Source organism: Carcharhinus amblyrhynchos, chromosome 11 (genome assembly GCF_965287045.1).
Source record: "Carcharhinus amblyrhynchos chromosome 11, sCarAmb.v2.hapA, whole genome shotgun sequence".
Classification (NCBI taxonomy): Eukaryota; Metazoa; Chordata; class Chondrichthyes; order Carcharhiniformes; family Carcharhinidae; genus Carcharhinus; species Carcharhinus amblyrhynchos.
Window position 1 is genome coordinate 60015340 of NC_137334.1, and position 13492 is coordinate 60028831.

Below are 13492 nucleotides of genomic sequence, written 5' to 3' on the forward strand. Positions count from 1 at the left end.
AAATCCAATTATCATCTAGTTAAGAACAGGTTTGAGGACAAATATAGATTGAAATGACCAAATGCTTTATGGAACATGATAGTTAATAACTGCTGGAGCCACATGAATTTGGTGCTGAGAAAGGTCAAGAATGAATAACCTACAATATCAATTTGGAAATGCTTTGTTCAGTTTTTGAGGTTAGAAGGAAATTGCAGAATCTTTTCTTAGCATCTGTTTTGTCTCCTGATTTCCTGAAATTAAAATAATCACACTTTTAGATTCAAAATACTGGAGCATCATCAAGTGTATTTCTTGATGCTATCTATCCATGTGGCTAGTGGGCCGATCTATTGTTGCTCGGCACATGACTGCAGTGCAGTTGTAAATGTGGCACCCTGGATATATATTCTCCTAACATTCATGGCTTTTTGAAGGGTAGAGTTCCAGGTTTCTATGATCATTTGGATAGTGTTTCCTGATTTCAGTCCTAGCTGATCCAGCTCTAATTTTAAGGTTATGCCACTTTGTTTTGAATTCTCCCATCAGAGAGTGGGAGGAGGGTAAACTTTACATTTACCCTATTCAATCTCTTCCTAAATTTTAAATGCTTAATTTGATCATTCCTTTATTTGCTAAATTCAACACAACACGAGAACACAAACCAGGTTTACCCAACCTGATCTCTGAATTTAACCTTTAAAATCCCAACATCATAACAATTATTTCTTAGCCCTTTATGAATAATATAACAACATAATATAACAATATAACAGTATCAAAGGATGTACTTGGATTGAATTGCCAGTCCCAAAGTTCAGGATGCACAGAACCAAATTTTCCATCCTCTGTGTTTTTTTCCTGTGTTCTCCATACCCTTGCATCACCCCCTTCCCCCCTACTAATCTATTTGGGGTGCAGTTCAAATAAGGTACATTCCACATGATATGACTGTTCCTGGGATATGATGAGAGATATTCCTTCATTTTTTCAAATATTGGCAGGAGTTTTCATCTTAAAGTAGGATGGCAGCTTTAGAGAGCTGCTGATAGTCAACAGATGCAGGATCTTCTGACAGCTGTCCAAAATCTGTGTTCAAAGTGCCACATGCCCTTTCACTCACCTTTGCACCTAGGGACCAAGCATTTACCAAGTCCATAGAATAAGAAAATGGGCTATATGATATTCACATGACTTTTAAAAGAACAGAAAAACATTGTTGTTTGCAATTCAATATTGTAACTTTCATGAACTGGAGAGTTGAGTATATTTAACTGACATTATAATTAAGTGAATTCTTATTTAGATTTGAATATTGTTGACTGTTAACATTGAAAAGATAATTTCAGGGTAATGGTTAGTAAGTAATTCCATTTTCCAGTGAAATATGATAGAAAATCAGTGTCATATTGTCACAAATTTCATTGATAAAATTTTAACATTTTTATTGCGAAATATATTACATTATATTGTAGATAAATCAAGCAAAGGAATAAAATCCAAATTTTATAGTTCAACTTTTAGTTGTCCAGTTTTATTTTAGGTAATGTATTACTGCATGGAAGCAGCAACGTTTTATTACTGGACATATAAGTTATATGAGGAAAAATATAGAATTAAAAAGAAAAATAAGAGCAATTGTAACATATGCTTATTGTCTTAGAAAATACAGGTTCTTACCAGGGAGACCTGCACAGTTTGTCGAAAGATAGTATATCCTATGGAAAGTCTGACAGCAGACATGCAAACCTTTCATAAGTCCTGTTTCCGTTGCAACCACTGCAACAGTAAATTGAGGTAAGAGTTATTTACTTCATTTGTTTCATACAATTATATATATTCTGCAAGATGCTAAATACTGCTTTTTTAGATTTAGTGCTTCAAGGAAGGCCTAATAAGGTTGTAGTATTTGTTCATGAATTTGATTTGGGATTATTAATTGACAGTTCTCTTTCTGAAAGATCATGAAATGCCAAATTAGTCGGGTACGTTTCAGTCTTCTAAATACAATAAAAACTGCAAGATCACTCTAACGATGTATAGTCTGGTTTATATATTTTAAACGAAACCCGAGACAATTAAACAAAGCTATGATTTTTGAATGTGTTTGCTTGTATATGCAAAGGCTCAGACAAGCAGAACAACCATTTGGTTTAAAGAGCCAGACTTTCAATGTGGAGACAGAAATTAGAGTTGGGCCATTTCCTGATATTGTGATCCCACCTTGCATTGCCCAATCATGCTATCTTCCTATGGGGTGGTGGGGTCAGACTTGAGTCAATACCACTGACTTCGGAAGCTGGCCAGAAAATGAGGGAGGTGGATGCTGATCTGTGCAGGTTAAAATGCTTACTTCCATTTGCTGACACACCTGCTGAGTTCTGGAGATGAGTGTGGGATCCCTAACCCTTAAATCCCACCCCAGCACTCCAGATCACCTTAAATCAACTCCAAACCTCTCAACCTCCCCCTCATCACTCAATAGTCCCTCCAAGGACACCATATTTGCCACCCATCATATCCTTCTAACCTAACCTCATACTTATACAGCCAGTATGCACTATATATAAAACTCACAAGCTCTATTATAACATTGGAAAGTCTTTGGGATTCTCACAAATCTCTTAAAACAAAGTTATTCAAAATCCACTTGAGGTCATGAAACTATCAAGATAAATAAACAGTTATTTCAATCCACTTGAAAACAATAATCTCCTTAATGATCCTATTAATCCACTACATTAATTGACTGCAGCAGTTCAAGAAGGCTGCTCACTATCACCTTCTCAAGTTTAACTAAGGATAGGCAATAAGTGCTGGCATAGCAAGTGATGCTCTTGTCCATGAGTAAATAATAAAAACCTCATCAAACTATCAAAACAACTAAGCTCAGTCAACTGTGTCCACAACTCCTGCTGAGCTCAATCTATTAGTGGGTTTGGAAATCAGCCAAGCATTATAATGACATTTCTTTAACAATTGTGTCAATAAAGCTCCCAGCAGTGAATACCTTAAAGTTTTTGAAGTCAGCTAGAAGCTTAGACATCCGTTAATGCTTTCAAACACCGAAATAGATGGCAGCACTGAACTTGAAAGAGCTCAGGTAATTGTCCAAGCTTTGAAGCAGTCAAACAGATGTCTGAACTGAAAGTCAATGGCAATATGAAAGTAAAGGGGACAATTGACACAGTCAAATCTGATTTTCATTATTGTTTAATTCAGAAGAGAACTTTATCCATGAATGAAATACTTCAGCACATTGAAAATCTTTCCACGTTCACAATGCTATTCAATTTAGTGGTCACGTTTCTTTTCAAATCAAAGTCCTATCATCAATCACTGTAAAAAAAAGTAACTTATCATACAACATTTTGTTATGACGTGAAGTTGGCAATACCCTTTGCATTTACAAATCAAATTGGTACATGTCAAATGTTGAATGGTTTCAAGAAGGAGATAGATGTATTTCCAATAAAAATGGGATAAAGGGATATAGGGAACAGGTGGGGAGGTGGATTTGAGGCCAGGGAGAGATCAGCCATGATATGATTTGAATGACAGAGCAAGCTTTAAGGGCTGAATTTGCCCACTTCTGCTCCTAATTCACTTTGGTAGGGCACTTTGGTAGTAAGGCACGACCTACCCGCTACAAAACCATGCTGACTATTTCTAATCAATTCATTACACTCCAAATAACTATAAATCCTATCCCTAATAATTTTTTCTAAAACCTTGCCCACAACAGAAGTAAGACTCACCGGTCTATAATTCCCGGCAAAGTCTCTGTTCCCCTTCTTAAACAATGGGACAACATTCGCTATCCTCCAATCCTCCGGGACTACACCAGAGACCAATGACGACCTGAAGATCTGAGCCAGAGGCTCTGCAATCACCTCTCTAGCCTCCCAGAGAATCCTAGGGTAGATCCCATCCGGACCAGGGGACTTATCTATTTTCAGCCCCTCAAGAATTTCCAGCACATCCCCTTTATCAACCGTAATACTGTCTATTTTACACCCCTGCAACCCAATGTCCTCCTCAGCTATATTCATGTCCCCCTGTGTGAACACCGAAGAGAAATATTGGTTCAATACTTCTCCAATCTCCTCCGGTTCCACACACAACTTCCCCCTGCTGTCTGTAACTGGCCCTAATCTTGCCCTGACCAACCTTCTGTTCTTGACATACCTATAGAACGCCTTAGGATTCTCCTTAATCCTATCAGCCAAAGTCTTCTCATGTCCTCTTTTAGCCCTTCTCAACTCACTCTTCAACTCCCTCCTAGCCAATCTAAAGCTTTCTAGTGCACTATCTGAGCCCTCCAATCTCATCCGAACATAAGCCTCCTTTTTCTTTTTAACCATCGACTCAACTCTTTTAGTGCACCACGGTTCCCTAGATCTACCAAATCCACCATGCCTGACAGGGACATACCTATCAAGGACTCGCAGTAGCTGCTCCTTGAAAAAACTCCACATTTCAGACGTTCCCAGTCCCTGTAATCCCCTAATCCAATCCATGCTTCCTAATTCACTCCTGATAGCCTCATAATCGCCCTTACCCCAGCTAAAATTGCTGACCCGAGGTTCATGCCTATCTCTTCCCATCACTAAGGTGAACGTAACCGAATTGTGGTCACTATCACCAAAATGCACACCAACTTCCAAGTCTAGCACCTGGTCTGGCTCATTTCCCAGCACCAAATCCAATATAGCCTCACCTCTAGTTGGCCTGTCTACATACTGAGACAAAAAACCTTCCTGCACGCTTTGTACAAACACTGACCCCTCTAGCGAGCTAGAACTATAGCAACTCCAATCAATATTCGTAAAGTTAAAGTCCCCCATAACAATTACCCTATTACTTTCACTCCTAACCAGGATTGTCTCCGCAATCCTTTCCTCAACCTCTCTAGAACTTTTAGGAGGTCTATAAAAGACTCCCAACAGGGTGACCTCTCCTCTCCTATTTCTAATCTCCGCCCATACTACCTCAACTGACAAGTCCTCATCAAACTTTCTCTCCGACACTGTGATACAGTCCTTGACTAGCAATGCTACCCCACCCCCCCTTCTACCTTCTTCTCTACTCCGACTAAAGCATTTGTACCCCGGAACCTGCAACATCCATTCCTGACCCTGCTCTATCCATGTCTCAGAAATGGCCACAACATCAAAGTCCCAGGTACTGATCCACGCTGCAAGTTCATCCACTTTATTGCGAATACTCCTCGCATTAAAGTACACGCATTTCAAACCCTGCTCCGCCCCACCCCCACTATGCCGTGCCTTGCATTCCCCAACTATGCCCCCCTCACTTTCACCCCCTTTCCTCACTATCCCTCCCCCCCTCCGAATCAGTTTAAGAGGTAATTCACTTTGGTAGGAGCAACAGATGTGTCGAGTATAGGGCTAACGGGAGGACTTTGAATAGTGTGGATGAACAGAGGGATCTAGGTGTGTGTGTACATAGATCCCTGAAAGTTGGGAATCAAGTAGATAAGGTTGTTAAGAAGGCGTACGGTGTCTTGGCGTTTATTGGTAGGGGGATTGAATTTAGGAGTCGCAGTGTAATGTTGCAACTGTACACTACTCTAGTGCGGCCGCACTTGGAGTACTGTGTGCAGTTCTGGTCCCCGCATTACAAGAAGGATGTGGAGGCGTTGGAGAGGGTGCAGAGGAGGTTTACTAGGATGTTGCCTGGTATGGTGGGGAGGTCCTATGAGGAGAGACTGAGGGATTTAGGGTTGTTTTCGTTGGAAAGAAGGCGGCTAAGAGGGGATCTTATTGAAACATATAAGATGATTAGAGGTTTAGATAGGGTGGATAGTGATAGCCTTTTTCCTCGGATGGAGAAAGCTAGCACGAGGGGGCATGGCTTTAAATTAAGGGGGGGTAGCTACAGGACGGATGTCAGGGGTAGGTTCTTTACCCAGCGGGTGGTGAGGGATTGGAATGCCCTGCCTGCTGCAGTTGTAAATGCGTCTAGTTTGGGGGCGTTTAAGAGATCTCTGGATAGGTTTATGGACGAAAAGGGATTGGTATAGGCTAGTGGGTCATTGTTTTTGTAACTGGTCGGCGCAACATCGTGGGCCGAAGGGCCTGTTCTGCGCTGTAATGTTCTATGTTCTATGTTCTATGTTCTAATCCCTATGCCCCTAAATTGTTCCTGGCTCCAAACCAAGGTTTGTTACCTCTGAGCTGGTGTGAATCATGTCACTTTCAAAAGCCAGCCTGACTCCATGAATATTGTTGTGATATAAAGTCCCCATTTCCACAATGGAGCTGGCAACATTTGTGCTGTTGATGTGAACTTGCATGCTGTTCAAAATTGCTGGCAACAGGAGTGGGAATGAAAATCCCAAAATCAGGTTCAAGCACCACTTTTAAAACCCGCCAAACATGGGATGGCCATGAGCCAGGACCGGAAAATCAAGCTAAAGAATATTTAATGATTGTCTCTGTGGGGTGGCAGGGTGATATAGTAGTTAGCACTGCTGCCTCACAGTGCCAGGGACCCAGGTTTGATTCCCTGCTTGGGTCACTGTCTGTGTGGAGTTTGCGCTTTCACCTTATATCTACGCGGGTTTCCTCCAGGTGCTCCGGTTTCCTCCCATAGTCTGAAAGACGTGCTGGTTAAGTGCATTGGCCATGCTAAATTCTCCCAGAGTGTGGCGACTGGGGGATTTTCACAGTAGCTTCATTGCAGTGTTAATGTAAGCCTACTTGTGATACTAAGAAATAAATTTTAAAACTTAATGAAATGTCTTGAGGATGATGATAAATTTTACTTTTTGTTTTTACAAGTCTTGGAAATTATGCATCTCTCCATGGACAAATGTACTGCAAACCTCATTTTAAGCAGCTTTTCAAATCCAAAGGCAACTATGATGAAGGTTTTGGACATACACCATACAAAGGAGGCCGGACAAATAACAGCCAAAACAACTCCTCTGTTAATAAAAATTCTCCAGTCAATAAGGCAACCACAGATTGTGTGACAATGGAGTCTTTGGGAGAAAAGAAAACCATCGGTAATGATGTTTATCAGTTGGATGATGCAAACAATATAGAGCAACAAGGCAGGGATGCAGAGGAACAATTTAAAAATTCACCTGATCAGAACATGAAGGCTACAGAGAGAAATAAATTAAATATTAACTGGCCACCTTCTACTGATGCAAATAAAAAAGTTTTCAGTATAGAAGAAGAAGTGAAAGTGACAAAGCCAAAATGGCCACCGGAAGGTTCCAATGAACAAGCATTGAATTCTGAAGTAAATGAGTACAATGCACCTACAGAATCATTAGTTAGCACTCTGCAACCACAAAGCAAAGCAGTGGAAAAAGCAGACAGTATCTCAGATAATGATCTTTCTGATGCTCAAAATATTGAGAAAGGGGATGGTGAGGTACAGTTTGAAGTGGATGGTAAAGGGAATGTGGAAATGGAAATGAAGGATGGAAACAATGCAAATGAAGTATGTGTAAATGGAACGAATGAATTGTTCAATGAAGTCGAGGTAAAGGATCCAAAAGACATTGAAGGGAATCTGGTTGAGCCCGAAGAGACAATGAAATCTTTGGTTGTCAGTGATAAAGAAAGCAAAACTTATCCTGAAGACTTAAATTCCAATAACAATAATAATAGGGGTGTGCAACCAGAAGGTTTTCTGCGATTTGATGACCCACTTGAAGAACCTTCAACAATCAATTTTGTCCCAAATCCGGCTACCGTTAATCAATGCCCACAACTATGTGACAAAAACTTAGCAGAGGAATTAGGTGATAATATTTCAACAGATCCAGTCAGCCAAACTGATACAATCTTTTCACCCTTCTCTGATGGTGAACAGTTGGTAACTGGTTCTAAGCAACATGCTAATAATTTATCCGATCAGTCATTTGAAGACAGCGATGTGAATCTATTACAACAATCTGGAGAGAAAGGTACAAAACCTCTGGATGACGATTTTTATGGAATAAATGATGCTCAGTATCACTTCTCATCTGCTGATCAGAATTCAGAAGCGGATGGCTTCCTTGACCTCAATCTGACTGTGTCTTCAGAGAGTATTAGTAACCGAAAGGATTATGCTTCACCTTGTGACTTTTTGGAAGCTGATTCTGAATCAAATGCATTGGTGGATAATAAACTGCCTCAAGACATTCTTGGCTCAGGACATGTGACCGAACCATTATCTGTTGCCAGCCTTGTGGAGGAAGGGCCTCTTTTACTTACAGTCGAAGAACAAATCAAGAGAAACAGATGCTATGATGAGGATGAATAGGAAAAATAAGGTTTTCTGTAACACTGTGGATTGATTTATGAAGATGTATTCATGCATGATGCATTAATTTTGATTTTGGTTATTTCTCCAGTAACATTTTCAAGTATATACAAAAATCTTTTTAGTAATGTGCTTCAATGTGATTTCAGTATACAAATTCATGGAATGATGCATCATGTAACATTTTTAATACAACAATTGGAATAGACAGCCTTCTGCTACATTGTATATTCTATCATACTGTTGTTTCTAAGGTTGGTTGATGAGCTTTTCTCTTTCTGTACAGACCAGTTTAAACTTGAGTAAAGCACCTGGAGTGCAGAGTAAAAATTATGATCATTTTATTGATAGAGCTGTTGCTCATAATTGGTATAATTTTATGTTAATTTCTTTTGAAATCAAATCTTTTCTTAATAGTTACATGCACATCTGAAATACTCAATGTAAAGAAGCTACAGTTCATTTAGCTGCTTTTAGATTATACACTTTCAGCTTTAAATCTGTTTCATAACAGTTCACTTATACGTAGCTTGTTTCCGCTTCAATATGCTACATTTAGTTCTTCATTAGAAATTGTAACCTTGCTTTTGTGGCTGTTTTTTATGCATAATAAAAAGCTATATTCATATATTGTCCTTAATCTTTCTAGTCATTTGAAATTGCACAAATTGCATTACTCTTTATTTAGTGTATAAGAAATATAGTATAGTTCAGATTATATTTTCTGATTCCAGCCAAGTGAAGTGAGGATTGGCTACCAGCTACAGCAATGATGGTGAAAAACACTAAACTGACATGACCACAAGGCATGCCATATCATAATGATAACATGGTCGTTCCATTGTTTTCCCTTTGAGCTGTCCTCTTGAGGAGAAAACAAATGGCTGAAATTTAAAGAGATGCTACTATTTGAAAGTAGGCTGCATCAAGTGATAGACTTTACTTCACAACACCTGACAGGCTGAAAATGCACCGGACCCAAAGACACCATTTGTCTGTGCTTGAATGAGGGAGGAGAGAAAGGAATATTGGACAGTCATAAAGCAAAAGGAAAATCAAATGAGAAGCTGCAAAGCAAAACCTCCAGGCAATGATGGAGCATGACAAAACCTGCTTTATGTATCCCATAGTTGCAAAGTTTCATCAACAGGAAACAAAGTTAATAAGCAAAATTGGTCAGCGTATTGCAGAACCATTGCAGATTCAACACACTTATCTTTGATCTTTAAATAAACTGATGCCACTGCACCCACCCCCCCAAATGAGAAATGCTGCATGCACTTTCTATACTTTAGAAATGCCAGTTTGAAAACCATTGGCCCATAACTTCCTCACAGTGGCAGTCAATGGCACTTGTTCCTCCATAGCCACTTACATGCACTTCAAATGTAAAGCGTCTGTCTTGTCCAACTTTCCTGACTCAGGGCGGGTGAGACAAAAGAAGAAATACACATCCCTGGCTCCAGTGCCGAAGTTCAACAGGAGAAAAGTGGAGGAGGACACAATTCCTTTATACAGTACTAGCTGCTGCAAAGCAGGTGAGTTTAAAGGTTCCATTGAAAAGGAGAAGTTACATTTCTCAGCTAAGGGATGGAGTGTAGGTTGGGTTCAGACATTGGGGGAATCAAGACATGGGGGTTAGGAGGCCTGACACTGGGGAGGAGGGGGAGGGGGGCAGGACTGGGATGGGTTGTTTGGGTTGAGAGTTGTTGCTCAGGTCAGGGGGTGGGTTAGGTTGGAGTCGTCATTCAGATAAGGAATCATTGGGTCTGAAGTGTCAGGTCGGTGGGGTTGTGTCGAGTCAAGGCAGGTTGAGTCAGGGTGTGGGGACAGAGAAATCCTGTACAGTTCAGGGAATGGGGAATACCATGTCATGTACGGTGCTTAGTTGGGGTGTCCCCATGCGGGTTTGAGGTTAGAAATATTATTTTCTGCCTTCTAACTCATTCAGAGTAACTATGAGTGTAAAACTGGAGACTGATTGATATTAGTGTTTTAAATCACTTTGTTGGATGATTCCCAGCCCAGCACAATTGCCAGATAAACTGTTACAGGGGAACTTCCAAGAGGGATTCCTCAGCGCATCATTGTGTATCCCTCAAATGCAATGCTGGCAGCCAGGAAGTTATGATCCATCATGTTGCAAATGATGTGTGTAATAGGCATGCCCCCAATATCTTGTCTGAGAGAAGTATTTCACGTCGCTGGTTAATAATTACCAGAAACTATACTGTGATCTATATAGAGTAATGAGTGGGATTCTGATCCATATTTCCTCTACCAGTCATCCAGTTAATATGTACTTCTGCCCTGAGGAATGGCAATGTCATGTAACTGCCCCTGGGTGGGTTTGTCCTCATCACCATCATTGTCCTTCTGCTGTGCCACCCATTGCTGTAGTGGATCAACAGGATGGGTTGATGACAAAATTGGGTGAATCTTGAAGATGTTGAGAACTTGTTGTGGTAGATTAATTCACAGAGATCTCCGCTTCACAATTCAAGTGTTTACATCAGTAAGCTGGTGATGGTAACATCTTACCATGTTGGCAACCTCACCCACCTTTACTAGAAGAGCTGAATATTTCCTTACAGTCTTTGTGCTTTATTCTGGATGAAAGGTTTAGAAATGAGAGAGTCTCCTCCAGTGGCTTACCTTTGGTGGGAATTTTATGCCAGTTGATCCTGGCAAGATAAATGAAAGTAACATAAAACCATGTAATCCTTACAGTGCAGAAGAGGTCATTTGACCCATTGTGACTGCACTGACTCTCAGACAGAGTATCTTACCCACGCTCTCTCCTACACCCTATCCCTGTCAGCCCACCCATTTATCATATAGCCTACACATCTTTGGACACTCAGGGGCAATTTAGCATAGCCAATCTGCCTAGCCTGCACATAGTTGAGCAGTGGGAGGAAACTGGAGCAGCCAGAGGAAACCCCCGCAGACATGGGGAGAACGTGCAAACTCCACACATTCACCAAGGTTGCCAAATCAAAACTCTTTGGCAGGTAGCTTGGAAGGAACAGGTGTGAGAAATGGGAGTTTGTGGGGCAAAAAAGGAAAAAGATTAAGATTGTGCACGTGCACATTTGGTGGCGGGGGTCGGGGGGGGGGGGGGGGTCGGGGTGGGTGGGTGGTAGTTGTACAGCCTTAATATAGAGTAGAGAATTGAAACCAGCTTTAAATAAAGAGCATTGTGAAGAGTTAGCTGTGGAAATGCTGCTTTAAGATAATATGTTGTTCTGCCACTTAGAAAAGGGAATTCGATTCAGTAAATTGCCTTGTTTGCCCTGCGGTGGATGCAGAACTGGGGTTATTATCTGATGGAGGAATAATACAACTTGCCTGTTACCTTCAGCAAGTTTATTTTGCATCCAATTTAGTAGATATACAAACCCCCTGGGGGAATTTTCTGGTCTACCTGCAGCATCTTTCTCGTGGTGAGAGGCAGGATTTCTCATTGACTGCAGCCCACACTGCCAAGAAACCCACTGTGGGGGTCTGCTGTCAGCAGGACTAACAGCCGGAAAATTCCAGCCCATATAATTTCCCCCACAGTTACTATTGCAGATGTGTCCATTTAAACTCTTTTGGAGGTTGAGCCAATGACCATTACCTGCCTTTAAAAAGCTTAACAATGTAATTGTCAGAATATGCACTTGCTGATACATTGACATGAAGCAGTTAATGTCATTCCATCCTTGGTAGCAACTTGCTGACACCCATAACCATGGGTCCATTTTTTTCATCCTTCGATGTCCTCTTTGTAGACTCAGAGTAGTTATTCATTTTTTTACTGATAGGCCTTGTACCTTCCTTCACTGCACCTGGGCACATCTGGCACTTGAATAATCATTATTTTCTCCTTGTGCAATAGTGATATTGGTAGGACAGGCAATGCAATAATTTGAAATAGAAATTAAAAAGCCAAGCTTTCCTGCCTTACTTGTTTCTTGATGTATTCCTGACAGTGCATTTGCACAGAACTTTTTTGTTTGTTCAACTGATGCCTGCATGAATGACTTTGCAAATGACCATATCCATAACGTATCTCCCTTTAGAGGTCAGCAGCAGATATTACTTGTTTTTTAAAATAGCTACAGTGGCATGAATCATTCCAATGAAATCCCAGGCTGTTGAATTTTATATTCTATTCTTGTGAAGATTAACATAACAACTGACAGACTAAAAATGCTACTTTCCCTGGTTAAGTTTAGAGAAAATGCAAATAATGAATTTGTTGCCTTAAGGATTATGCCAATGATTTCCCAGGTTTCCCTATGTTCATTGTATCTAGCTAACTTTCACCTCAATTGTCTTTCTGCAGTGACCACTGATAAAATGCTGAGCCAAAAGAATTTATTTCAGATTAAGATATGTTCTTCTCAGCTTCCTGCATAGTTATTTATTGATAACTAAATTAAACACTGCATCCTCACCAGAAAAATTTTTCCACAGCAGAATTTTGTGACTCCATACAAAAAATGGATAATTTTTCATGACATTAGTTAAATTCACAGATCTGTGAAGACTGATAGGTTCAGGTACCAATGTAAATAGTCCAGAACTATCTCCCCTAATGTAATCTTGTCTAAGATTTTAATGCATTACTTTGGGAATAGAAAGGACCATTTTGCTCAGTTAAGTATGCATCAATGTTATGCAGTGATTTTGCAGATTTAGTCTACAAATTAAATGCCCCTTCAATTTAGCTGAGATCTGAGGTGAGTGTCTGATTAGCCACCAAGCTTGCTGGTAGCAGTAAAGTTTGGAACACATTACCATTAGTGAGAATGGGTTGCTAATACAGGGATGAATGGTGCGTATCATTAAACTCAAATAAATAAACGTCACTGGCTAAAAGGTTGAGTGAGAAAGGTCAATATGTACAACACAGAATGGAGAGGTAGACAGCAATCCTAGCAGTTACAGCTGCAGAAGTGTATTACACACAAATATGTTCTTGTACGCAATTTCTACTTGAAAGTGGAACCACAAGTGGACAGAGTGGTGAAGAAGGCACTCAGCATGCTTGGTTTCATTGTTCAGAACATTGAATACAGCAGTTGGATATCTTGTTGAAGTTGTACGTGACATTGGTAAGGCCACACTTGGAATGCTGTGTACAGTTCTGGTTGCCCTATTATAGAAAGGATATTATTAAACTAGAAAGAGTGCAGAAAAGATTTACTAGGATGCTACTGAGACTTGACGGTTT

At 40.3% G+C, this 13492-nt stretch overlaps 1 protein-coding gene across 5 annotated transcripts in view; it reads left to right on the top strand.

Annotated features, from left to right (window-relative positions):
• The window catches only part of xirp2b (xin actin binding repeat containing 2b), a 122488-nt gene extending 115594 nt beyond the window's left edge, over nucleotides 1-6894 (top strand). For all 5 annotated transcript variants that reach the window (XM_080199196.1, XM_080199197.1, XM_080199199.1 and 2 more), the window contains 2 exons: nucleotides 1643-1776; nucleotides 6786-6894. In XM_080199196.1, the coding sequence (XP_080055322.1) occupies nucleotides 1643-1737 (95 nt within the window). In that variant the 3' untranslated portion in view covers nucleotides 1738-1776; nucleotides 6786-6894. The remainder of the gene's footprint in view (nucleotides 1-1642; nucleotides 1777-6785) is intronic.
• Nucleotides 6895-13492: the final 6598 nt, after the last annotated feature.